The following is a 24,697-nucleotide window of genomic DNA, read 5'->3' on the forward strand; positions in this document are numbered from 1 at the left end:
GTTTTCATAAGAATGCCACACAATAAATGCAAGTAGCATTTGTTTCAGGTCTTTACCGGCATTCACTCTCAAATCCTTCTGCGTGTTCTCCTCTTGCAGCTTTTCCATTACTTGGCAGAGTCCACTGGCCAAAATATCATTATTTGGTTGCAGGCTGTTGAGTTAGTGCATCTTAGGATGTGCTCTGAACTCTGCTTTGGCGTTTTAGGTTATCTCATCTATCTTTCCACTTGCAAAGCATTTCAAATAAACACGTAGAATTGTAGAACCATTTGAGTTGGAAGGGACATTAAAGGTCATTTATCCTGCTGCCCTGCAGTGAGTGTGATCTGAGCAGTGATGCCCTGTGGCACTTACAGTCCATGTGTACCAAAGGCAGTGGCTGCTCTGCATTCAGGGGACGGCAGTGCTCTGAGGCACTGGCTGAAGTGGGGAAATCAGGCTGCCCAGCGGGGTGCCAGGACTTGAGCTGTGATCCATCTGCTTCTGACACATCCACTTGTGTGTAGAAAGTTCTTAATCCTGTGGTATTTTGAATGCATCTGGGGTTTCCAGGTATGGAAATGTGGGCACGAACATACCAGCTTGTACATCTCAAAGCATAGCTGAGGGGAAGAAAAAGGCATTCGCTGAGTGGCGTAGACCTTGGTGTATAAATTAATCTAGTTCCTAGCGAGCATCTGAGAGATGCTCACCATATGTCTGAGCAACCTTAGTGAAGGCAGTGTCGTTGTTTTCATCACAAACGCTTTCATGAGATGCACTATAATTGATTTATTTTGTTTTTGTTACGGCTATGAAGATGTACTCTGCCTACAGATTGACAGACATCGTAGTCTAGAGAGCACTTTATTGATTCAATTCTGTAAAATCCTCTATGAGAGGATACAGAAAATAGCATGGCAAAGAACAATATGACAGTACTTAATGCTGAAGCCTCTCTCATAAAGGGCTTCCTGGCACAAGAGATTGCTCACTTGAATGGTATGTATTAACCCAAATGGTTCCAAAGGCACTGTGCTCTCTGAAATAATGACATTGCAGAGTGTCACGCAGTCTCTCACCTACCACGATATAAACACCCTCCAAAAGAGGTTATCCTCTGACTTCTCCTGCAGCAGTGGGCAATTGAAGATGATCCTCATGGTTTTAATTATACTTCTAAATTAACATGTGATTATAATAACGCAAGAAACATCTTCAGGTATGCCTTTGCTGTGGATGTGCACCACTGTATGTTGATTTCCTCATATGATGATGGGTTCATATCTGTTCCTGAATCCCTGACGTTTTTCCTTCATTTTTTTCCCTTAGGTTATCCATTGCCACAGAAAATAAGCTTCGTCTCCATTACAGACGGGCTCTGAGGAACAACACTGACCCATACAAGAGGGCTGTTTATTGCATTATTGGCCGTTGTGACATTACAGATAACCAGAGTGAAGTTGCTGATACGACAGAGGATTACCTTTGGCTGAAAGTGAGTGTGGGTGTTGGGCCTGTTTGGGTTTGTTTGCATTAAGAACAGGTCTAAATGTGTTGCATCTCAGCTCTGCTAACCTCCCTACCACTAGGGCCAGTGTTCTGCAGCAGTGCAGCCGTGCTTTGCAGCGATGCACGTGGCTTGGCCTTGCAGATTGTGAAAGGCTGGGAAATGGGTTCCTGGGCTCCTCTTACCCGCTGTCCTACTGGGTGTGAGTTTGGGGACACAGCTTTTGTGGCAGGGCCATGTTCTTTGCTTCGCACCGATCTTTGTCAGCTGTTTTTACTAGAAGTTTTAGCTTGCTACAGCAAGAATGCTTTGTGCGTTTTTCTTTCTGGATGGATTAAGGCTCAAATGTTGGTGTCAGCTGACAGGAAGAAATCACTGTCTCCAGCAGACAGTTTTTACAGCTTTGGATGCTTGATAAGTGCTGGTCAGTGCCTGTCAAACAGAGGGAATAAAATGGTATATTTAAGATGGTCAAAAAATAAAAAAATCTTAATTATGTTTATCACCTAGTCGGTGTTCTGAGTCCCAGTAGTCAAATTTGATGGCATATACAGATGCAGAATGATCATTGAGTCCTCTGTGTATTTCTGCTGCCACTGCATTGGATGTCTTTGTTTTCTAGCAGTGGGTGAACCTACCATGGTGAGCTGTAGTTTGTTAGTTGGTCAGATCTTAACACGGCTTCAGATGGAATGAATATCTTCTGAGCACATCCCTTGTGCAAAGGCAAGTTGAAACATCTGTGTTGTTTTTTTTCATAACGTGTTTTTAGCTGAACCAAGTGTGTTTTGATGACGATGGTGCCAGCTCTTCACAAGACCGATTGACATTATCACAGTTCCAGAAGCAGCTGCTGGAGGACTATGGTAAGAAGCCACAAAGAGAGGTGCTGCTGGGGTTCTGCTTTGCTGTGGAGGGCACTTTCCAATTGTTATTACGCAAAGCCTGGGCTCCACATAAAGCCTATAACAAGTCATGGTGGATCAATTCCGTGTGTTCTCAGCAGTCCAGAGAGTGAATATTCATAGATGAAGAACACTAATGTTATTTGGACTATATCCATTATACATGATGGATGGTTTTTGTTCACCATATGTATTTTGAGATCTTTCTAGAGAGGCTTTCAGGTTTTGGAGTACAGAATAGAAAAGCGTGCCCTAGTGAGGGCATATATTTCCAAGGCTTTTCTCTTACATTCACTGTTTCCCTTAAATTATTGTTTGTAGTTTGCAGAGGGCCCAAGTTACAGTTCCTTACATTTTTTTGAAATTTCTAGGTACATCTGTGGCCCAAGAAGGTATTGTTGTCCATCATCTTTCCGTTGATCAAAATTAGGTCAGTTAGATCATCAAAGACACATGCAGAAAGTGATTCTCTGCAGCTTTGTAGTTTGCAGCATGACTTAAGTCCAGATGCAACTGAGAAGAAAGTAAGCATAGTAAGCTAATACCAGTGAGTAAGAAAATGCAGATTTCTAATGTTATTTGGAGCACTTGGCGTACATATAAGTGGAGATGAGAGCTGTGGCCATTAGAGAATCTATTGCAGTCTGGAAAAAACACAGGAAATTTTCTTAGTAAGTGCTCTTTCACTTCCAGAATGTGCCTTGCTGGTGTGATCTTTCAGGGTGTATTTGCAGTCGAACAGTTACAGATGGGCCACTGATGTGTGACTGGGTATTCAGTTTTGCCTGGTGTGTTTATTTCTGTTGGCACTGAATACTCATGCATCATGGCAAGAGGTGTTCACTGTCAGTGACCTCTGAGAGCAAAGTCATTTTCATCAGCTCTGAGTGTGTGTGTGCTTGTTTTCTCAGGTGAATCCCACTTTGCAGTGAACCAGCAACCTTTCCTCTACTTCCAAGTGTTGTTCTTGACAGCACAGTTTGAAGCTGCGATTGCTTTCCTGTTTCGGACAGAGCGCCTGCGTTGTCATGCTGTTCATGTTGCTTTGGTCCTGTTTGAGTTGAAACTGCTCCTGAAATCTTCTGGGCAGAGCGCACAGTTATGTAAGTGCTGCACGTTTCTATGAAGGGAATATTTTCTGAGTCCTGATAGCACCACTACAGCTCTATGTAACTGGCCAAACGAGCAACGTTTACCAGCACAGCATCCTACAAAGTGTTCTGTATTCACTAGAGCTCTGCACTGTGGTTCTGACTAGTTTGAGAAGAAAATCAGTGCAACGTCTCCCGGCATTAGTTACTCCAATAGCATTGCTTCTGACATTGCAGTAAGCCATGAGGTTGGTGACCCCCCTGGCGTGAGGCGTCTGAACTTCGTGCGGCTTTTGATGCTCTACACCCGTAAATTTGAATCCACAGATCCAAGAGAAGCTCTGCAGTATTTTTACTTTCTCAGGTAGGAGCCCGTGTGTCTTCTAAATATTTTACTGCATTGCTGTTAACCTGGGAAGTCCTTGTAAACAGAGCCCTCCTCCTCCCTCTTCTTTTGTAGGAATGAGAAGGACAGCCAAGGAGAGAATATGTTCTTGCGCTGTGTTAGTGAATTGGTAATTGAAAGCAGAGAGGTACGTTTGTGCTTTCCTCCCAGTGATAGTATATATAAGATAATTAATTGAGTCTTTTTCTGCATTACTTATATAGAAATTGTCATTTTTATATCGATCATTGCTTTTCATTCACTGTTTTTCATCAGCATATTTGTACTTAGTAAATATGTTGTGAAATATGCTCAGTTAATCTCTCTATTTTTGTTTCCCTTTTTCCTGCTTGACATCTACGTGGGTATAGTTTGATATGATTCTTGGAAAGCTGGAGAACGATGGCAGTCGAAAGGTGAGTTGATAATTGCTTTCATACTAAAAACTACAAATTGCACGTGAATTCCAAAGTAGCAGTGAGATTATCTAGCTTTTCTTTGTTTTTCATCAGCCCAAATTATTGCTGTGTTGGAATAAATGCTGTATTTTCAAGTATCAGATTCTGCAGGATGCAGGTCAGGAAGCACGAGCTGTATCCCTGTGGGCAGAGGCTGTAACTATAGACACAGATCTCATTGGGTAGCTCCAGTGAAGTGCAAATTTCCTCTGTCGGTTTCAAAGCAATGGCATTGCACCCTTGAGAGCAGGGTAACTCAGTAATCTCCACCAATTCTTTTTCATGTTCTTTGCAAGATAGTTTTTAGATTAATGATGGATCCTGTTAGCTTGAATGTAATCAGTTTTTTTTTAAATGTAACTGTATTCTTGTGTTTCTTTGGTATGAAACCAGACTTTAGCAGTCTTAGTCTTAAAGCAAACATTATATAAGCAAGAAGATATATATTTTTTTTACATCCCTAACTGCAGGAAAGTGCTTTCTAGGTATCCTTGCCTTTTCTTCTTTTTTATTCTCTTTATGTTTATGTTTCCTTTAAAACTCCTGTGAGAGGCCTTTGCCAGTGTCCAGTCTAACTTGCCACCTGTCAAGCCAGCACACACCCATGACATCCCTGGAGACCCTGGCATGTTACATGTGAAAGTCATCCCTGTGTTGTTCTCCTCTGTAACACATGCCATTAGCAAATTAAAATGGTTTTGGATTTGACCCATTGCCTGGGTCATTTGGGATGAATTAGGAGTGCAGATGTATCAGTGCTGATTCCATTTTAGAGAAAGTCTCTCTCAAGAGCTCTTTGTATTTTTAACACAGCTCCTTTCTGTGTTCCCATGGAAATGCTCATCATAATCCAACATGTAAAATATTCATTGCCTTGACTGAATGTTAAGGAATGTTAAGCATTCTGATTTCTCTTCTTTCATTTTTTTTTGTCTCATCTTCATAGCCTGGAGTGATAGACAAGTTTAATAGTGACACAAAACCTATTATTAACAAAGTGGCTTCTGCAGCAGAAAATAAAGGATTGTTTGAAGAAGCAGCAAAACTATATGACCTTGCAAAGGTAAATATCTCCAATGCGTTGCCTTAAATAAGTACCTGGTCCCCATGGTTTTTTAAGTGTGTTCCTTGTGATTAGGTCGGATCTTAGTGATTTATTCCTTAGACTGTTTCTGCAGTTTGTTGGAGCAGAGGCTTTGGCAGCTTGTTGAGGATTTCAGTGAGTTAACCTGGATAGATTGCTACCCATGTCATTCTGATCTGAGACATCCCAGGTTCTTGATCAAAGTCAACTTCTGAGGTGATTGCCTCATGTGTGATGTTATCCTGGCCAGTGATGTTATTTACCTGGAGTGTGCTTTTCCAGTGTAATTGATACTGAAGTGAACTCTGAAATAGAGTCATAGAATGGCTTGAGTTGGAAAAGACTTCAAGGACCCCCCCATGCCACAGGCAGGGCCGCCAACCTCCACGTTTCATAGCAGCCCAGGCTGCCCAGGGCCCCATCCAACCTGGCCTTGAACACCTCCAGGGATGGACGGGGCATCCACAGCCTCTGTGGGCAGCTGTTCCAGCACCTCACCACTCTCACAGTAAAGAACTTCCCCCGATATCCAGCCTAAATCTTCCCTCCCTCAACTTCAAACCATTTCCCCTTGTAGTGCTGTTATCTACCCTTTCAAAGAATTGGCTCCATTTAGGTACCTAAAGGAAGATTGCAGTGAAGTCACCCCACAGTTGGGCTTTACAATGAGTACTCATTTCCTTTTGAAATATATTTGAAAAAGGGGGTTACAGCAGTGGCCGGTGTCTGAGAGAAAAGTGAAATGCTGCGTGATTCTTTTTTCAGCACTCTTTCACATGGGCTAACAGTATTATGTTGCTTACAGCTGAAGTGATGCTGAGTGGGGGAGGGAGGCATCTCTAAGGTTGCACTGGGCGTCATTGGGTAAAAACTTCCTGCTTTTTCTGTGACTTTGAAGTCTTGTCCTGCTGCTTTTATTTATGTATAACCTTAATGTCAACAGAACCCTGACAAAGTCTTGGAGCTGATGAACAAACTCCTCAGTCCCGTTGTGCCCCAGATCAGCACTCCCCAGTCCAACAAGGAGCGGCTGAAGAACATGGCCCATTCCATTGCTGAGAGGTAAGATATGGGGCAGGACCTGACCTGGGTCAGCTGACGGCTCCATCAGCTCAGCAGGTGCTAGCATTTGGTTTTGTTTCTGCTGCTGGACTGTTGCATCTGCAGCACTGTATTCGGGAATCGTAGGATGGCTGAGGACCTTGGCAAGGGACCTTGAAGATCATTCAGTTCCAATTCTGTGCCATGGGTTAGGTGCCACCCACCAGGTCAGGCTGCTCAGGAGGCCATCCAGCCTGATCTTGGAAGACAAAAAGAAGGTCAGTGCTTGAAGTGCTGAAGCCAGAAAGGTTATTTCCAGTGGCACACCAGGTACATATGGCAAGGAGCTTTTTCCTGTAGGTGGATCAGGAGATTTGCAGGGTTGCAGCTGGGAGGCAGTCTATTAAGGAGCACTGAATAAAATGGGTTATGTTTCCACAAGCTGTTACTTGGGTCGTGCAGTGAGGAGCTTAAAAAAGAAAGAGGTGCAGAAGTCCAAAAGGAATATCATCTGCAGTGTCAGTGTGTTAATTGGGGCACATGCCTGAGAGATGGCAGCACTCAAGATTCATTAGCAGCCACAAGGTAGGAATAATAAGCTGCTCTGAAAGGTAGAAATTGCAAAATAGCTTTGGGACTTGTTTAATCATCTTCTTTTGATGCCTCTTGTCACAGTGATTGCCGTGGACAATTCTCGTATTTTACTAGGGCAAAATTTAGGTACCTGGGAGAAATGTCTTGCTGCGTTTCCTGAAATGTTCTGATGAATAAAAATAAACCAGCCAAGCTTGCAGTTCCCAGGCTGGGCAGGTGGAGATGAGAGAAGGTATTGATTTCAGTCAGAGGCCCGTGCTTTTCTTTTTCTGACAGGTGACATTTGCCAGTCCTTCCTTCAGCTGGTCCTTCATTGAGGGAGGCTGGAAACAGAGAGATTGCTGCACGTTGACTTAGTGAGAGCCCCAATCCCAGCAGACGTGAGGGAAAATCAAACCTGTGGTCTCAGTTTGAGCTTTCAGTCACCTCCTGGCAAGTGTAAACTAGGGAGAGGACACTGCATTCAGTCTATTCCTTAACTTCTTGCCTGGAGCAGGCAGTTGTGCTGGGGAGCTGTTTGCTGTAAAACACTGTGTTAGACAGGCTTGTACTGCATTTGCATCCAGTCTGTGTCACAGTTCTCTGCATGAATGTGAAACGTGTGAGTGTTTAAAAGGAAGCAAATTCGGGATTTGATGGAAATTTAAGAGTGGATAAAGTGATTTCTAAGAAAAGCCAAAACCTGTGAGAATTCTGCCTCTTGGTTAAGGAAAGCTAAAGCTGTCCTTTGTTAGATGCCTTCTGTCCTTGTGCTTCTGCTTCCAAGAGTTGCCAGTGCATGCTTCTACTTCTTCTGTGGCAGTTGCCACTTGGCTCAATAAAATTGTAAAATAATTTCTTTCAGGTACAAAGCTCAGGGGATAAGTGCAAAGAAATCCATTGACTCCACGTTCTACCTTCTGCTAGATTTAATCACGTTTTTTGATGAGTATCACGCCGGTCACATTGACAGGGCCTTTGATGTAAGTTTAAAGAGTTCTGTTTGAAGTGCAGCCTTACTAATGCCCTTGAAAGCCCAGGATGTCTCATAACGTCACTTAAAATAAAAACTTGCATTTAATGAGTAGAAGGTACTGCAATGCTGTAGGAATTTAAAAATGTATTTCTTGTTGTTTAACAATCAGGGAGATCTTTCTGGAGGTATTTTGTAGTCCTTGAACAAATGATTTCTCCCACTGAGCCAAGTGTAGAGATAAACCAATAAGTAACAATGAAATGATTCCTCTGGAACGGAATTGGGAGCGTTTCGTTAACACTTCAAAAGGGTACTTTAATAGTATATAGTGTATAGAGCATTGATTATCTGCCCTGATTTCTGCTTTTCCTTTTGAAGATCATTGAGCGCCTGAAGCTTGTACCTCTTAGCCAGGATTGCGTGGAGGAGAGAGTTGCTGCCTTCAGGAATTTCAGTGATGAAGTAAGTAATGCCTCTTGTTTTTTAGCTCCCAGAACGCTTTTCCCTTGTTGAAAGTATCTTAAAACCTCATAATCTCAGAATTCTTATTCTTTAAAGGGAAATAGGATGGAATTATTTTGCATTCATGCAAGTAGTCTCTTGGCTTGCAGCTCTTTCCTCGTAATGCTGCTCTTTGGAGCACTACAATTCATGCTCAGAAATCTTATCTCCACTTTGCAGAACGAGCCTGCAGATCTGGCTTGTTCTGAACTTGCTGAGTTAGATTCACCTCTGTAGTACAGTACCTAGGTTCTGATGCTGATGACTGCCTCTGCTTTCCAAATCTGATTTATTGTACATCACACTAAATTGAGAGAAGCTCTGCTACAAACTGCTCTCATCTGGAAAATGAGTTGGAGAGTGTCAGGCAAAGCAGCAGCAGCCTAAGAGAGAGCAACTGTGCAAAGTAAAGGCTTGCTGTCAGCTCTTCTGGTTTGCTTGTGTGTAGCAATGAGTGCATACTGGTGACTGTGAGCAGGACTTACTTTCTGGGAGGCTGCAGTCCTTTGGCTGTACAGTGTGCTGCTGGAAACCTTGGGAATTGTCTTCTTAGGGCTGCTGATGGCATCGTGGTTTTTTTTTTTCTTTTCTCAACATTACATTTCCTTGATTATATACCAGAAAACAAAGCCTTTCACCCGTACTGTTCTGAGTGCTCTTTTACCACCTGAGTGGAAGTCCATTGCTGCCTGTGGACTGTTTTTACTGGAAGGCAGCCCTTCTTTTAGATGACATTTGTTTATATTTGGGTGTTCTGGGATGTTTTGTGTGCATTTGCTGCTTCAGGTTGCATATGCACTGCTGCTTCAAACTTGAAGATGTAGCTGTTCTGCATGTGTGTCCCAAGACCATGCTGTCATGGCAGGGGTAGCCATTCATACATGGCCGTTACTGGGGTGGGTATCAGTCATAGCTCTCTTGGTTTCTTGATGTCAGTGGGCAAAGCTAATGATTCTGTCAACCTGCTTTATTTTGCAATGCATCTTCTCTTTTTCCCCCCTTTGTACAGATCAGGCACAATCTATCTGAGGTACTGCTTGCAACCATGAATATTTTATTCACCCAGTACAAGCGGATGAAAGGCACAAGTCCTGCCACTCCTGCCAGGCCCCAGCGGGTAATAGAGGACAGAGATTCGGTAAGATGATGCATAACCCTCACTGTCCAGCAAGTTTTCCCAGCTCCTTTTGCTCTGTCTCTCAAAGGATTGGGCTTTAACTGGATGTCTCTGCCAGCCTTTGCTCTCAAACAGCGGGCTTTTTCAGTTACTTGTCCTGAGACAAGTCTCTTGTAACTTCACCTATGTAGAAAGAAAGGATATTGTTCTAAATGTCTTGAAAATGTATTACGGTATACCTCCACCTCCTGGCCAGAAGAAATAAGCAGTCACCTTGCTAGAGGGCTCTCCAGTTATTGGCAGATGTAAACAGTGCTGTGTTTCTAGGATGGTTGATGTTGTTGCCTTAACAGCTGGGCTATTGTCAAAAACCTGATTTCCACCTCTTTCATTTGTGGCCTCTTCTTCATGCAGAAGTTATTTCTTGGGAAAGGCACATCATTCCTCTGCTTGGCTGGCTTCCATAGAGAGATGGGCAGAGACAGACAGCTTTTGGGCACTGTGGTGCTTGGTCTGGCTGCCTGGTTTAAATGGCTGACCAAGGTGGGTTTGACTTAACTGCCACACTTGGTGCTGAAGCATTTCCCCCACATGCTGATGGGAGGCACAAAAAGGGATCTTATATAACATTGCTTACGGGATGCAGACAGGTTTGTCAGCACTCTGTTAAGCTGAAGTGTGCTCAGTGTAGCTGTGTTATGGGTTCTGGTCTTGTAGTCCTTACCATCTTAGAGCTGCCACAGGTGCTTGAAAACCAAGGCTGAAGCACTCAACCTGGCTTACAGGTGAGGAAACATATCTCAGCTCCTGCTTGATGATGAGACCAGGGCCTCATCCAGCTATATTCCAGGCTCATCATCTGTGAAAGTGCCTTTCATCTGTACATTCCAATATGAATGAAAGTAGCATTTCTCAGTGCTGCTGGTTGGACCTCCCAGCTGTGGGGCACGGGGGAGCAGAGGGCACAGGGTTCATCTTGTGGAGCTTTGCTTAACTCAGGGGGACACAGGCTAGCTGCCTCTGTGAATCATAGAATCATAGAATGGCCTCGGTTGAAAAAGACAATAAAGATCATCTGGTTTCAACCCCCCTGGTGTGTGCAGGGTCCCAGCCACCAGACCAGGCTGCCCAGAGCCACATCCAGCCTGATGTCCTGTGCTCAGAGGTGTGATTGTCGTGCCAAAAGGGAACACAGAAGATAGGCTAGGAAGTAAAGCATGTTCCCTTGGTTTCTTACCCTGTGGAATTCCCTCAGCAATGTGAGAGCAAGGAGTCTAGGTTGGCCCTTGGCCTGGAAAACAGCCTGGGGGTTTTGGAGGTGGGAAGAAATGAGGGCACTTCGAACGTGGAGAGGAATGGCACCTCCAGAGCCCCTCTGTGAAAACATTTCCTATTCCATCTCAAGGATGAAATGTGCTGTACATTGAAACTTGGGTTTGAAGTCAGAGCTGGGTTTGTACGCACTTTCTTTATTTCACAGAGAAATTACCTAGGCTGTGTTTTGAGTCTTTTGATTACGTATATATTTACACATGCACACTAATTGGCTTTGGGAATGAGAGGGCAAAGCCCTGTCCTTCTTGGCCTGATGTGAGTTGTCAGACCTCAGCTAGAGGTTGCAATAAGCCCAGGCTGCAGTGCTGGCACCCATGGCATGACAGCAGCACTGTGTGCCCCACACCCTGACCCCATTGGGTGAGCAGCTCTCCAGGGCAGCCCGAGGGCATTGTCTAGGTGGCAGAATTAGGTTATGAAAGGAATGGAATTCGTTTATTTGTAGCGATTTTAAATCACAAGTGACTTTCACATTCATTAACTAATTACAGCCAATAGAACACTGAGACCTCCAGGCCGCTCTTAACCTCTGCAGACCTCCGTTCTTTCTTCCCCAAGTGCTGCTGCTTGCAACTCATCGTGGTGCTTTGATTTTTAAAAATAGATTGGCTCCAATATCATTGTTACCACAAAGGCATAGAGAACTGTAATTCACACTGCTCTGAAGCCCTGTCAGTCACAGTCACAGTTCTTGCCTCCGAATATTTAATTGGGAACCAGGCAACTTGCTATGCTGCCTTCATCTACCACCTGTTTTGATGTCCTTTGGAAAGCAGCAGGTTAGAGATGGGTGACACAACCTCTGTGAGGAGAGGAAACAACAGCAGAGAAATGCTGACTATCACTGGAACTAAAAGAGTGATTTCTAAGCAGCCTTGTGAATTAGGCAATTTGTTTGCATTAACTAGGTTGGTAACTGGGTTCTGTAACCTGTGCTGGATGCTTTCAGCCATTGGGCCAGCCTCACTTTGCAGCTCCAGATATTCACAGAATCACAGAATAGCCAGGCTTGGAAGGGACCTCAAGGATGATGAATCTCCAACCCCCTGCCACACGCAGAGCCACCAACCTCCACATTTAATGCCAGACCAGGCTGCCCAGGGCCCCATCCAACCTGGCCTTGAACACTTCCAGGGATGGGGCATCCTCTGGGCAGTTGTTCCAGCACCTCACCACTCTCTCTGTAAAGAACTTCCCCCTGACATCCAGCCTAAATCTCCCCTCCCTCAACTTCAAACCATTTCCCCTTGTCCTGCTGTTATCTACCCTTGTAAAGAGTTGATCCCCCTCCTGTCTGTAGGCTCCCTTTAGGTCCTGGAAGGCAGCAATGAGGTCACCCCACAGCCTTCTTTTCTCCAGGCTGAACAAGCCCAGCTCCCTCAGCCTGTCCTCATAGGGGAGGTGCTCCAATCCTCGTGGCCCTCCTCTGGACCCCCTCCAACAGCTCCCTGTCTTTCTTGTACTCCCTTAACCAGACAAATGAGAGTCAAAGAAAAAGGATTCCTACCTCCCCTCCATTGGGCTGTGGCATTTTTAAGTATTGAACTTTTTTATTTTTCTGTCTTGCAGCAACTGCGATCTCAAGCTCGTGCACTGATAACATTTGCTGGAATGATCCCTTACAGAACATCTGGAGACACGAATGCAAGACTGGTGCAGATGGAGGTCCTTATGAACTAGCAGAGAAGCTTTGGCTCAAGGCTCAGCAGCTGGGCCTGTTGGTAGTGCGTTTGGGGCTGGGACCAGTACCGTTTTGTATTCTGTATTTTTGTTGATGGAAATAAATTTCTTTGATTTCTATTTGTTTTTTGATATTTTCATTTTCGCTGTTTTTTTGTGTTTTTATGTGTTTGTTCATTTTTTAAAAAAATTAGTTTATATTTAGAAAATCATGCTCAGAGAGTAAGAGAAAAATCAGTTCTGCAGCCCCCTGCGCTGCTGTCCTGCCCTCACTTGGTTTGTGTTGCTGGGATATGAGAGCACATGCACTTCTGGTCACAGAGCAGGCAACAAAGCAGGGGGGGCAATTCCAACCTTTGCACACTGCCTTATTGTGGGAGACAATTAATTTCTTTGTTTTGTTTTTGTTTTTTTTCAGTATGGCTGTAAGTGTAACCTCCACTAGGGGATGTTTGACCAACTTCCTAACTACCTTTCTACCAAAACTAGTGTGGTGTGAATTTAGATGAACTTTTGGACAGGAAGCAAAGAGCCAGCTTGCCATCCCCCCAAGGATGTGTATGAACAGCTGGGGGCTGCTGGGGGTCCTGGCAGTTCCATTGGGGTCTGCGTGTGGCACCGGGCACTTCTGCAGCACAGTGAAGGTTGGAGCAGCTTGGAGGATGGTGATGTGGGGAGCCCTGAAGCCAGACTGCGTTGTGCAGTGTGTCCTTTCTCCTGGCTGTGTGTCCTCAGGCAGCCTCTGACCCGAGCAGAGGGGCAGCACTACTTCAGAAAGGCTGTTGTCGTTCCCTGCTCTGCTGTGCTGCTCACTGACATGCTCATTTCCAGCCTTACACCTGATGACCTTTGAGGAAGGCTGTGATGCCAGTCCTGCTGGCCCTTCCAGGCTGAGCAACTGCTGATGTGTTCCATGCTTTGTTCTGAAAGCCAGGAAGACCCCTCTGTGCTGTGCTGCAGCCGCAGGGATCCAAAGGCCTGTGCTGCAAGTTAAGGCCCAGCACTGCTCCGTGCAAGATGCGAGGTGCTGAGGGATGGACAGAAGTACTGTGGGTAATTGGAGTATTTAGCTACTGATTGCCCTGTGCTTTCTTCTCATGTCTGTGCAGGTGGTGACTTGCAGCACACCATCCTCCCATGCTCTTCTTCTTCTGGAGAGAACTACCTCCCTCCTGTGTCCGACCACCAGGCGTTCTGCTGCAGGGTTGGTAACCTCAGTGCCTTCCTGCCCTGACTTTGTTAGTGGGCAGCCTCCACCTTGGCTTTCTGTGGGTTTTGGGGATGTTATGAATTGATGTGTTGTTCAGAGCAGCCTATTGGAAGGCGTTGTCACTGCCCATTCTGACGGGAGGAGAGCTTCCTTTGTAATGTCAGGCCATCGAGAGCAACCTTAATTTCCTACATGCAATTACTGTGAGCAGACTTTCCTCGTGCCCTCTCCCATGCTGCTGTCATCCAAGCCCCGGTGGGGCTGTGTGATGGCTGGGAGCACAGGCTGCTCTGCTCTTGGGGGCTCTCTTCACCCTGATGGTTCCAGCTCCTTTGGGCCCATTGGTGTGAGCAGCTGCTTGGCCACCTCACGGTGGGCAGTGCTGGTGGCTGCTGATTCCCAGCCCGGTACGATGAGGATGTGACTTTGCTCCCTTTGTGTAAGGTGAATTTAGGATCACTTGCTGATTTCCTTTGCAGGGGCTGAAGTGCCAGCAAGCACACTGCTGTCTGTCCCCAACAACCCCAGGCTTCAGCGAACCACAGTGCTTTGCCTGCAAGCCTACAGCTGTCTGTGTGCTGGCATCTGTCCGTTGTGGGATGGAGGCCAGATGGGGTGATGGGGTGCAGCAATGTGGGAGCAGTGATAACCATCTCTCTTCTCTTTGCAGGTTCCTTCCCTGCAGGTGAGGGCTCAGTCCTGCCCTGCAGCGCTCAGTCCCAGTCCCACTCTGGGCAGCAGTGCCCAGGGTGCTGGGCTTCCCCTGAGGAAGGAAGCGGGGCGGTTAAAGCTTCCCTAAGGGCTGCAGGGGTCTCTGCTTTGACAGACGTTAACAGAGTCCCCCTGTGGAGTACTGAGCTGCTCTCCACGTACCGGATTAAGGTTGGTTGGACGTGTTTAATGGCCACAACAGGCACAGAGCATTCCTCATCTGCCTGCAGCCCCTGCGACGCCGCGGGACGGCCAGGTATTGTTGCTGCAGCTGGTGTTGTGAATCAGGCCGACGGCAAGCGCTTCCTACTATCCGGCTATTTCACTACACCAGGGTTGCATCATACCACTTCCTTCACCCGCCTCCTGGAGCCTCCGTGCCTCTCCTGGAGCATCTTGCTGCTGCGCCTGGCCTCTCATTTGTGAGAGGCTCTGATTTCTGCTGTCTGGGGCAAGTCGGTGTTTTCTGATGGGATAATGAGGTTCTAAAATAAAGCTGTGGCTTCGAGGCATCGGTGTGGTGCTGTTTGTGTTGGTGGAAGCTGATGCCCATGTTGCAGGAATGGGTGAGGTGGGACGGAGGACGGTGTCTGTGCGTGCACACAGTGCGTGAGGAGCAGAGTGAGTCCTCAGAGAGCAGATTGAAATGTTTGTGCAAGTGCAAAGGGCCACCAGAGGCAGTGGCTGGACAACCCACATTTTCCATTAACTCGCAAAGTGAGCGGACTGAATTTGCAATGGGCTGCAGCGTTGCCCTCAGATTTTATTACCTGCCCTGTTAGCTGTCTTCCACGATGTTATCTGTTGCACATTTAAGTGCATGTGTGACATTGAGCCCTGTGCGAAAGCCACCCATCCCTCTGTTTGGGGCGGGGGTCTTCTCCACCCCAGGGCTTCCAGTTCCTCTCTCCTTTGGGTTCAGCTCCTGGCACAGCTCAGCTCCTCTGGCAGTGATGCAGCTGTGGTTTGTGGGATCTGCCGGGGCAGTGCTGCAGGGAAGGAGCAGAGGAGCACAGCGCTGAGCTCACCTCCAGCCCCCGCCTGGGAACATTCAGTTCCCACCCAGATTTGTTATGGAAAACCGCCGCATTTCTCTGTAGCTCTGTCCTTGGGCCTTAATCTCAAATCCGTTATCAGTGCCGCGATCGGGCACTGGCAGCCACTGATGCTGATAACAGCAGTTTTGATACCCCCTCCAGCTATTTTTTCCCCCTGACCAGCTTGGGGTGGTTCCAGCCACTCGGACACCCCCAGGCACTGTGGGGCCGTGCTTGGCTCTGCTGGGTATAAATCCCCGACCCCAGCACTACAAAGCGGGACTCGTGCAGCCACCATGGCTGAGCTGCCGTGTGCTGAGCCCCTGCCGCGCTGCAGCGGCCGCTTCACCATCAGCACACTGCTGGGTGCTGAGGAGGCGGTGGGCTGTGAGGGCACACAGCTCTCGGGCAGCTCGCTCTGCACCAGGACCTTTGGCTACAACACGGTGGATGTGGTGCCCGCCTATGAGCACTACGCCAACAGCAGGGGGGTGGGTGAGGCCGGACGGGGAAGGCCGTCGCTGGCGGACCTCCACTCCATCCTCAAGGTAAGGCCTCGGTGCAGGGGCTGCTGGCCACACTTGTGCCGGTGTGGCTCTGTCCTCAGCCCCATCTCTGTCCCACAGCCCGACCCCGGCCACCTCCGTGTGCCACTGCCTGACCCACAGCGCAGCAACGGCCTTCCTGACGCCGAGGAGGGGGCTGGTGAGCCAAGCAGTGCCCCTGCACCAGAGCCTGTCCGCTTCGGGTGGGTGAAGGGTGTGATGGTGAGTGCCCTGCGTCCCAGTGGTCAACCACAGCATCTTTACATTTTTCCCAATTGGGGTGAGAGGCGATGGCTTCATGTTGTGCCAGAGGAAGTTCAGGTGGAATTTTGGGAACAATTTCTGCTCCAAAAAAGCAGTAGGGCAGTGGCACAGCTGCCCATTCCCCTCCTTGGAGTTGTCCCAGAGCTGCAGGGATGTGGCACTGAGGGATGTGGGCAGTGGGCTTAGTGGGGTGGGGTTGGACTTGGGGGTCTGAAAGGCCTTTCCCAGTCTTAAAGGTTCTGTGATTGTTTGGTTTAGCATTCATTGACAGTTGGACCGGATGACCATAGAGGTACTTTCCAGTGCCTATGATTCTGTTTTTCACAACTGCCCACCTGGAGCTGTTCCCCATCCCTTCCTGGTGCCCTGTTGTTAGCTGGGGGCCAGCAGACCCAGCATGGCTCTGCCTGTCCTGAGGTGCCCACCCGCACTCACAGCCGTGTTCCCGTTGCCCTGCAGATCCGCTGCATGCTGAACATCTGGGGTGTGATCCTCTACCTGCGCCTGCCCTGGATCACAGCTCAGGCAGGAATCGGTGGGTGCCCGTGGGGGATGATGGCAGCAGGCACGGGGTGGAGGCGGTGGGGGCTGCCAGCAGTGCTCAGCCCGGTGGGTGCAATCCATCCTCTCCTGCAGCCCTGACGTGGCTCATCATCCTGATGTCTGTGACCGTGACCACCATCACCGGCTTGTCCATCTCTGCCATTTCTACCAACGGCAAAGTCAAGTCAGGTAGTGCTTCCCTGCCAGGTCCCTCGCAGCACTCCTGGGGCGACTGCACCCAAACCTTCTCCATGGGGTTTCTGTGCCACAGGGGGCACCTACTTCCTCATTTCGAGGAGCCTGGGACCGGAGCTGGGCGGCTCCATCGGCCTCATCTTTGCCTTCGCCAACGCGGTGGCCGTGGCCATGCACACAGTGGGCTTTGCTGAAACTGTGCGGGATCTGCTGCAGGTGAGGATGCAGCCCTGCACCTCCGGTCCCCAAACCCAGCTGCACCCCTCCTGCCCAAGCAGAGCTCATCATCAATACCTGCGTTAACGCCGCACCGCCGATAATCAGCCGCCAGCTCCTCCATCTCGCAGACGTGGCGGCGGTTGGCTGAGGGAATTCTGTTTTCTGGTCGCTGACGGTGCCCCTTCCCCAGGAGCACGACTCCCTGATCGTGGACCCCACCAACGACATCCGCATCATCGGGGTGCTCACTGTCACCGTGCTGCTGGGCATCTCGCTGGCTGGCATGGAGTGGGAGGCGAAGGTACTGCACCCTGCTGCAGGAGGCCAGCCAGCGGCCCGGCCAAGCCTCCTGCCCCTCTCTGCCCCCCCAGGCCCAGATCCTGTTCTTTTTGGTCATCCTGGTGTCCTTCATAAACTACCTGGTGGGGACGGTGATCCCGGCCAGTGCCGAGAAACAAGCAAAGGGCTTCTTCAGCTACAGAGGTGGGTTCACCATGGGATGGACCATGACTAAGAGTGACAGTGAGAGCTGGCGTTGCGTTCTGGCAGCGGTTTGCCTCCATCCAGCGCTGCAATGTCGGAGCTGGAAGAGGTGGTGGGAGCACCAGGTGGATGGGGAAACTTCTCTGCTTCCTCCTCAGCTGACATTTTTGCCCAGAACTTCGTGCCCGACTGGCGCGGACCTGAGGGCTCCTTCTTTGGTTTGTTCTCCATTTTCTTCCCATCGGCAACTGGTATCTTGGCCGGAGCCAATATCTCTGGTGACCTGAAGGTAGGTTTTTGCCAGCCCTCCCTGAGCTGTTGCTTCTCAGGATGGGGAACTGGGGGCCCCTGAAACTCAGATGGCACAAAACCATCGCTGGGGGCCCCTGGAAAGCAGCTGTGCATCTCCCTGCGACCCCCTTGGACAGGACCCTGCCGTGGCCATCCCCAAGGGCACCTTGATGGCCATCTTCTGGACCACAGTGTCCTACCTGGTGCTGTCAGCTACGATAGGTGAGTGCAGCGGGCTGAGGCCCCACGAAGCAGGGTGGTGGGCAGCAGGAGCAGCACCCCTGTCTTTGGAGGTGATGCAGGAGCAAAGCGTGCACATAGCTGTGCCCCACAGGTGCCTGCGTGCTTCGGGACGCCTCGGGCAGCCTGAATGACAGCATGGCAGTGGGCGCACCGGGCTGTGAGGGACTGGGCTGCAGCTATGGCTGGAACTTCACTGACTGTGCCCAGCGGCAGAGCTGCCGATACGGCCTCAGCAACTACTACCAGGTGTGCCTGGGGATTCAGGCTCTGCAACGTGTGTGGAGAGCTCCTCCTGCTTGGGTTTTCAGATGTGGCTGAACGTCACCACCTGGATAATGTTAATGGAAAAAACGAGGGCGGTGGGATGGGGTAAGGTGCAGGGTGATGTGCTGGCAGCATGGAGCGTCCTGACCACTGGGTTTTTGGGCAGAGCATGAGCATGGTGTCGGGATTCGGTCCCCTCATCACAGCTGGGATCTTTGGTGCCACCCTCTCCTCAGCACTGGCCTGCCTCGTCTCAGCCCCCAAAGTTTTCCAAGTGAGCGCAGATCCCTGTCCCTCTCCCTGTCTGTGTCCCCAGGTGACAGGACAGGACATCCCCACACCTCTCACCCCTTTCTCCCCATAGTGCCTCTGCAAGGACGAGCTCTACCCTCTCATAGGCTTCTTTGGGAAGGGCTATGGGAAGAACAGCGAGCCTATCCGTGGCTACCTGCTCACCTACGTGATTGCCATTGGCTTCATCCTCATCGGTGGGTGCCTCCAGCCGTGCCTGGATGGCTCGGCCGTGGCGCACCACTGATGCTCTGCCCTGTCCTCCTGCAGCCGAGCTCAATGCCATCGCCCCCATCATCTCCAACTTCTTTCTCTGCTCCTATGCGCTCATCAACTTCAGCTGCTTCCATGCTTCCATCACCAACTCCCCAGGTGGGTGCCAGCCCCAACCCCTGCCCCATCCTGGCTGTGGGGTGAGGGGAGCCGGCGGCAGCCGCTGTCTGTGTTTGCGTGCAGGCTGGCGACCCTCCTTTCGGTATTACAGCAAGTGGGCTGCACTCTTTGGTGCCGCAATCTCAGTGGTCATCATGTTCCTGCTGACCTGGTGGGCAGCCCTCATCGCCCTCGGCATCGTCGTCTTCCTCCTGGGCTATGTCCTCTACAAGAAACCAGGTGTGTGGTGGCTCTGGAGAGGGTCTCACATCCCCAGAGCTGTTTGTGCCCATTGCCAATCCATCTCTTCCACACAGATGTCAACTGGGGCTCCTCCATGCAAGCCAGCTCCTACAACCTGGCACTGAGCTATTCAGTAGGGCTCAGCGAGGTGGATGAGCACATCAAGAACTACAGGCAAGGGCGCTGAGATTGGAGCTGGGAGGGAGGGGAACAGAGCTGATTCCCCACAGAGCCAAAATGGGGTAGTGCCCACGGCCACGTCCTCAGTGCTGATGAATCACAGAGTGGGGCAGCTGCACCCCAAACCCCACGTTCTCTCTGCCACGTGGTAAGGCCACCCTCAGATTCTGTCCTCTCCTTCCCATCAGGCCGCAGTGCCTGGTCCTGACCGGGCCGCCCAACTTCCGCCCAGCGCTGGTGGACTTCGTGGGCACCTTCACCAAGAACCTCAGCCTGATGATCTGCGGCAACGTGCTGATCGTGAGTGTGGCCGCAGGGTGCCCTGCAGCTGGATCTGCACCCTGCAGGCATCCCAAAGAAGGAAAACAATCAGGCCACATCGCGCTCCTTTGGTTCCCTATCTTGGGTAACCAGTAGTCCACAGGTGGTAGAGCACCAGTGTCACTGTCACCAGCACACGTCGCTGGGAAACAAGTGGAGTTGAGGCTGATAAATCAAAATCTGCCTTTTTTTGGTGCAACAGCAATTCCCCATGCATGCCGTGCTTAAATCCAGCTTCTGCCAATAGCTGGGGCAAGGGGAGCTGGAGTTCTGTGGTGCCAGAGCACTGGGATGGGGACAGGGACAGCGGCCACCTGGCCAATGGGCCGCGCCCCTCCCTGCTCCCCCAGGGCCCCCGCAAGCAGAAGGTGCCCGAGGCCTGGCAGGCATCGGATGGCCACACCAGGTGGCTCCTCAAGAGGAAGATCAAGGCCTTCTACACCCATGTGCTCGCTGAAGACCTGAGGAGTGGCGTCCAGATGCTGCTGCAGGTGGGGCCAAGCTGACCATTGCAGCCCCTGCTTGGGGCACACGGTGCCAGCTGGGTGAGCGCCTCAAGCAGGAATCTGTTGCTCCCATTGCTTTTCCTGAAGGCCGCCGGCCTGGGGAAGATGAGACCCAACATTGTCGCGCTGGGCTACAAGAGGGACTGGCAGGCAGCTGCACCACAGAGCCTGGAGGATTACGTGGGCATCCTGCAGTACGCGCTGCGCCGGCACCTGGCGGCTCCGTGCGCCTCTCTGAGCCAGGCAGTGGCGTCATGCTGTTGTGTTGTCCCCCCCTCATGGGGGTCTGAATGGGGGGGGACCACCGCCGTCAGCTGCCTCCTCCCTCCTTCCAGCGATGCCTTTGATTTCAAGCACGGCGTGTGCCTGCTGCGGCTGCGGGAAGGCCTGAACGTTTCCCGAGTTCCACAAGCCCACAGTAAGTGCTGTGGACCATCCTTGTGATGGGGGCTGGTACCCTGAAACCAGGGCAGGACGTGTCCGTGCTTCTCTCCCTCCACAGCTAACCCTGCATTTGGGGCAGCAGAGCATCCTGATGGGAACGGCACCGGCAGCAGGGCAGCGCCCAGCACAGGCATCGGTCAGTGAACATCAGGGATGTCCAGAGCCTCCTGCAGCCTTGGGATCCACTCTGGGGAGCTGGGTTCATGCACGGGGCATGGATGCAGGGGTTGGGGGTTCAGCTTGGGAAGATGGTTCTGTTTGCCACTGTAACAGTGGTGCTGCGGGGTGGTGCCATGCTGATGCCTGCATTTTCCTTCACGGTAGACCCTGAGCAGCAGGCGAGCACCATCTTCCAGAGCCAGCAGGGCAAGAAAACCATCGACATTTACTGGCTCTTTGATGATGGAGGTAGGCCCTGCCTCGTGCTGCAGCACCACACAGCACAGGAGGATGGGAGGGCACTAAAAATACCGTGGCTGCATCCTGCAGGGCTCACACTGCTCATCCCCTACCTCCTCGGCCGCAAGAAGCGATGGGGAAAATGCAAGATCCGGGTGTTTGTTGGTGGGCAGATCAACAGGATGGACGAGGAGAGGAAGGCGTACGTGGCAGTGCAAAACGTGCACGGGTGTCCCGGCTCAGCAGCTGGTCGCTGAGCTCTGGGAACTGTCCCTCTCTCTGTGACAGGATCGTGTCCCTGCTGAGCAAATTCCGCCTGGGTTTCCACGAGGTCCACGTCCTGCCTGACATCAACCAGCAGCCCCGGCCGGAGCAGTAAACAAACCCCCTGCCCACACAGTCCTGCCTGAGCCACAGCTCTGCACACAGCACAGATCCCTGCTTTCAGCCCCACGGCTCCCATTCCCTCACAGCAGGATGGGGAGCACGCCGTGCCCCGTCCCAGCGCGGTGTCCTTGCCTTGCAGCATCAGGAGGTTCGACGAGCTGATTGCGCCCTTCAGGCTGAACGACGGCTTCAAGGACGAGGCGGCGGTGAATGAGCTGCGGCACGGCTGCCCCTGGAAGATCTCCGATGAGGAGGTGCACAGGCACAGAGCCAAGGTAGCGCCGGGACAGCCTGCAGGGGGCCTCCTGCTTTTAAGTTAGGAACGTGTGGTTTTGGTCTCCTAAACCTTCACCACCCGCTCCGCAGTCGCTCCGACAAGTGAGGCTCAATGAGATTCTGCTGGATTACTCGCGGGATGCGGCGCTCATCGCCATGTAGGTGTCAGCACCCCCAGTCCTGTTCCTTGTAGGGCTGGAATGGTCCCTTCGGGTTCTGGACACCCCACAGCCGGTGGGATGGGGCAGCACAGCCTCACCCAGGGGGAAGGCACCAAGGAAGGGGTCCGGCCCCAGGGGCAGGACGCGGTGGTTCCCTGTTTTTAGGAAGAAATCTGTGAGCTGGTGCCAGGAGATGCTTCCTGACACAGCCCCGTCTCGTGGCCGCAGCACGCTGCCCATCGGCAGGAAGGGGCGCTGCCCCAGCTCCCTCTACATGGCCTGGCTCGAGACGCTCTCGCAGGACCTGAGACCCCCGGTCATCCTGATCAGAGGGAACCAAGAGAACGTTCTGACCTTTTACTGCCAATAAAGCCTCCTGCACCCCCACCACATGAATTCTTCAGGCTGCATTTGGGCGATTCAAGGGGGTTTGGGACAGTACTGAATGTGTGGGGTTCACAGCAGTGCCCAAAGCACGCAGCTGCTGTGCTGTTAGAAAAGCTTGTTTGGCTGATTTTGGTCCTGGGAGGTTATTACAGATACAAAATAACACCAGTACCGCCTGTACAGTGGGGTTTGCTGGAGCCGTGCAGGTGTGGTATGGGCTCCCAGGCTGAGCTGTGCCCCATCTTCAGAGTGCCAGGGGACAGCCTTGGACGATGCCATATTCCCCAGCCAAGAACCAGCCCACAGGGCTGCAATGGGGCTGTGGGGCTCCAAGGCAGCAAAACTCGCCCCACACATGGCAAAAGTGAATGTGGTTTCCAAAAGCCCCACGCTGGCATCCTTGTTGCCCCACATCGCCCCCCAGGAGAAACGTGCAACTCCATTCACCTCGATCATCACAGCATTTACTGATCATCGCCACCAGGATTAGAAGTATCAGTAGAAAAATAAAATGTACACAGCTTTCTATCATACAAAGATTTGTTCATGACAGCTGCACTCGGTAACGAGCCACAAAGTCAGGGCCATACCCAAGCAGAGCAGCACACAGGAAGCTGGGAGGCGAATCAAGACCTGCTCAAGCAGTGACTTTCTCAGGTCAGAAGGGCTGTCTGGATGGGGCTCACAGCCCTGCCCACCAGGACACCTCAGCATTTCCATTTTTGGAAGTTATTTACAGCTTTTGACAAGGTTACACTGCAGTACAGCAGGAACTGCTCTTCTCCCAGCAATGCCCAGGATTTATTTCCAGCCTGTTGCAACAGCTTTCAGCGTTTCTGAATTCCAGCCTTCTGCCCAAGCAAAGCCAACAGATACCTGCTGAAAGCTCCGGGATTCCTCTGCTTGCCTCACTCCAGGTGGAGATAAAGGGAACACCCTGTACCTAAACAGATCATTATTCCTGATTTTGGTTTGGAAAGGGGGGAAAGATGCAGAGGGAGAAGCCCAACCTTCTCCCAGGCTGGTCCTCCACAAGCACAGCACAGGGCACACAGAAGGCCTCGTGCTCAACACCCATCAGGCAGTCTTAAAGCGGAGTTTACTAACAATTTGAACCTTGCCCACCTAAGGAGAAGGATTCACATTAAACTAAAACTCACTGTTTTATTCCCTGGATTAAAATGGGCTGCATTTTAAAGCAATTTCATTAAAAACTCCTTAAAAACAACTCTCTCCATCTGCTGGCAAAGGACCATTCATGAGATGTCTTCGCACAGTTGGAGAATTGCTTTCATGATCAGCATAGGACCTCGACTGGGGTTGTTTCAGCACAGGGGCCATTGTGTTTGTGGCCTTAAAACAATTTGCTACAAAAGGTAAGCTGATCTGGAAAGCAGAGGATTTCTGTCACCACACAGGTGGGAAGCATGGCCTGGAGGTTGGACACAGATGGTCTCTTCCTCCAGAGGACTGTCAGCAGCTAATAGACGTGCTGTGCCACCCAGCAAAATCCTCAGCATTCAGTGCCAGCTTCCTGTGGGCCCCAACATCCAGCCCAGAAAACAGATCTGAGATCCCTAATTGCACAGCACACCTCTAGAAGACAGGGCAGAGCTCAGAATTAGTTAAATATCGTTTAAACCAAACCAACGCATTAGGAGAGACTGTAGCATGGCCAAAAGGAGTTGGTCTGGGGTTATTTTTGCACAGCTCAGTGCTGACAGCTGGGAATCTCTCAGGTGCCATGGGCTGGGTGTTTAAAACACAACACATTGTCTCTATGCCCCAGAAAGCCACCAGGTTCTCACCCACACGGTCACCAAGGCAGAGTGCTGAGTTCTACATATGCCAGCTGTGGTGTCTGTACACCTGCAAAGATGCTCAGTCACACACCTATGTTCAACAAGTGAAAGGAGAGCGAGGAGTTCAACTCCACAGGTCTCCTTCAAAGCAAATGCACACATTCATGCACCCCGAGAGTTCTGCTGTGAGCAGCAGGGTGCAGCTCCAGTGCAGGAGGTACAGCTTCAGAAGAGTTTCACTGCAAAGAAATTCATGAAGACTACAATCATTTTTACACTGATGAT

General features: G+C 50.4%; 2 protein-coding genes across 6 annotated transcripts in view; both read left to right on the top strand.

Annotated features, from left to right (window-relative positions):
- NUP93 (nucleoporin 93) overlaps positions 1 to 12,758 on the top strand; it is a 70,175-nt gene extending 57,417 nt beyond the window's left edge. For all 5 annotated transcript variants that reach the window (XM_031615403.2, XM_031615404.2, XM_090149708.1 and 2 more), the window contains 12 exons: positions 1,315 to 1,480; positions 2,265 to 2,358; positions 3,309 to 3,500; positions 3,726 to 3,852; positions 3,949 to 4,021; positions 4,245 to 4,289; positions 5,278 to 5,394; positions 6,359 to 6,477; positions 7,895 to 8,012; positions 8,384 to 8,467; positions 9,516 to 9,644; positions 12,528 to 12,758. In XM_031615403.2, coding sequence (XP_031471263.1) covers positions 1,315 to 1,480; positions 2,265 to 2,358; positions 3,309 to 3,500; positions 3,726 to 3,852; positions 3,949 to 4,021; positions 4,245 to 4,289; positions 5,278 to 5,394; positions 6,359 to 6,477; positions 7,895 to 8,012; positions 8,384 to 8,467; positions 9,516 to 9,644; positions 12,528 to 12,638 — 1,375 coding nt within the window. In that variant the 3' untranslated portion in view covers positions 12,639 to 12,758. The remainder of the gene's footprint in view (positions 1 to 1,314; positions 1,481 to 2,264; positions 2,359 to 3,308; positions 3,501 to 3,725; positions 3,853 to 3,948; positions 4,022 to 4,244; positions 4,290 to 5,277; positions 5,395 to 6,358; positions 6,478 to 7,894; positions 8,013 to 8,383; positions 8,468 to 9,515; positions 9,645 to 12,527) is intronic.
- Positions 12,759 to 15,551: 2,793 nt separating this feature from the next.
- SLC12A3 (solute carrier family 12 member 3) lies at positions 15,552 to 22,974 on the top strand. The gene is made up of 25 exons (XM_090149712.1): positions 15,552 to 16,363; positions 16,865 to 16,940; positions 17,042 to 17,137; positions 17,220 to 17,359; positions 17,553 to 17,663; positions 17,734 to 17,845; positions 18,004 to 18,134; positions 18,274 to 18,358; positions 18,471 to 18,625; positions 18,810 to 18,917; positions 19,008 to 19,131; positions 19,205 to 19,306; positions 19,391 to 19,546; positions 19,624 to 19,723; positions 19,918 to 20,029; positions 20,401 to 20,541; positions 20,644 to 20,750; positions 20,892 to 20,974; positions 21,059 to 21,136; positions 21,325 to 21,408; positions 21,490 to 21,601; positions 21,688 to 21,774; positions 21,926 to 22,061; positions 22,153 to 22,220; positions 22,452 to 22,974. Exons 1-25 carry the CDS (start codon positions 15,893 to 15,895, stop codon positions 22,591 to 22,593), a joined length of 3,117 nt encoding a protein of 1,038 aa, XP_090005838.1. The 5' UTR covers positions 15,552 to 15,892; the 3' UTR covers positions 22,594 to 22,974.
- Positions 22,975 to 24,697: the final 1,723 nt, after the last annotated feature.

Source organism: Phasianus colchicus, chromosome 13, assembly GCF_987193195.1.
Source record: "Phasianus colchicus chromosome 13, bPhaCol1.hap1.1, whole genome shotgun sequence".
Lineage (NCBI taxonomy): Eukaryota > Metazoa > Chordata > Aves > Galliformes > Phasianidae > Phasianus > Phasianus colchicus.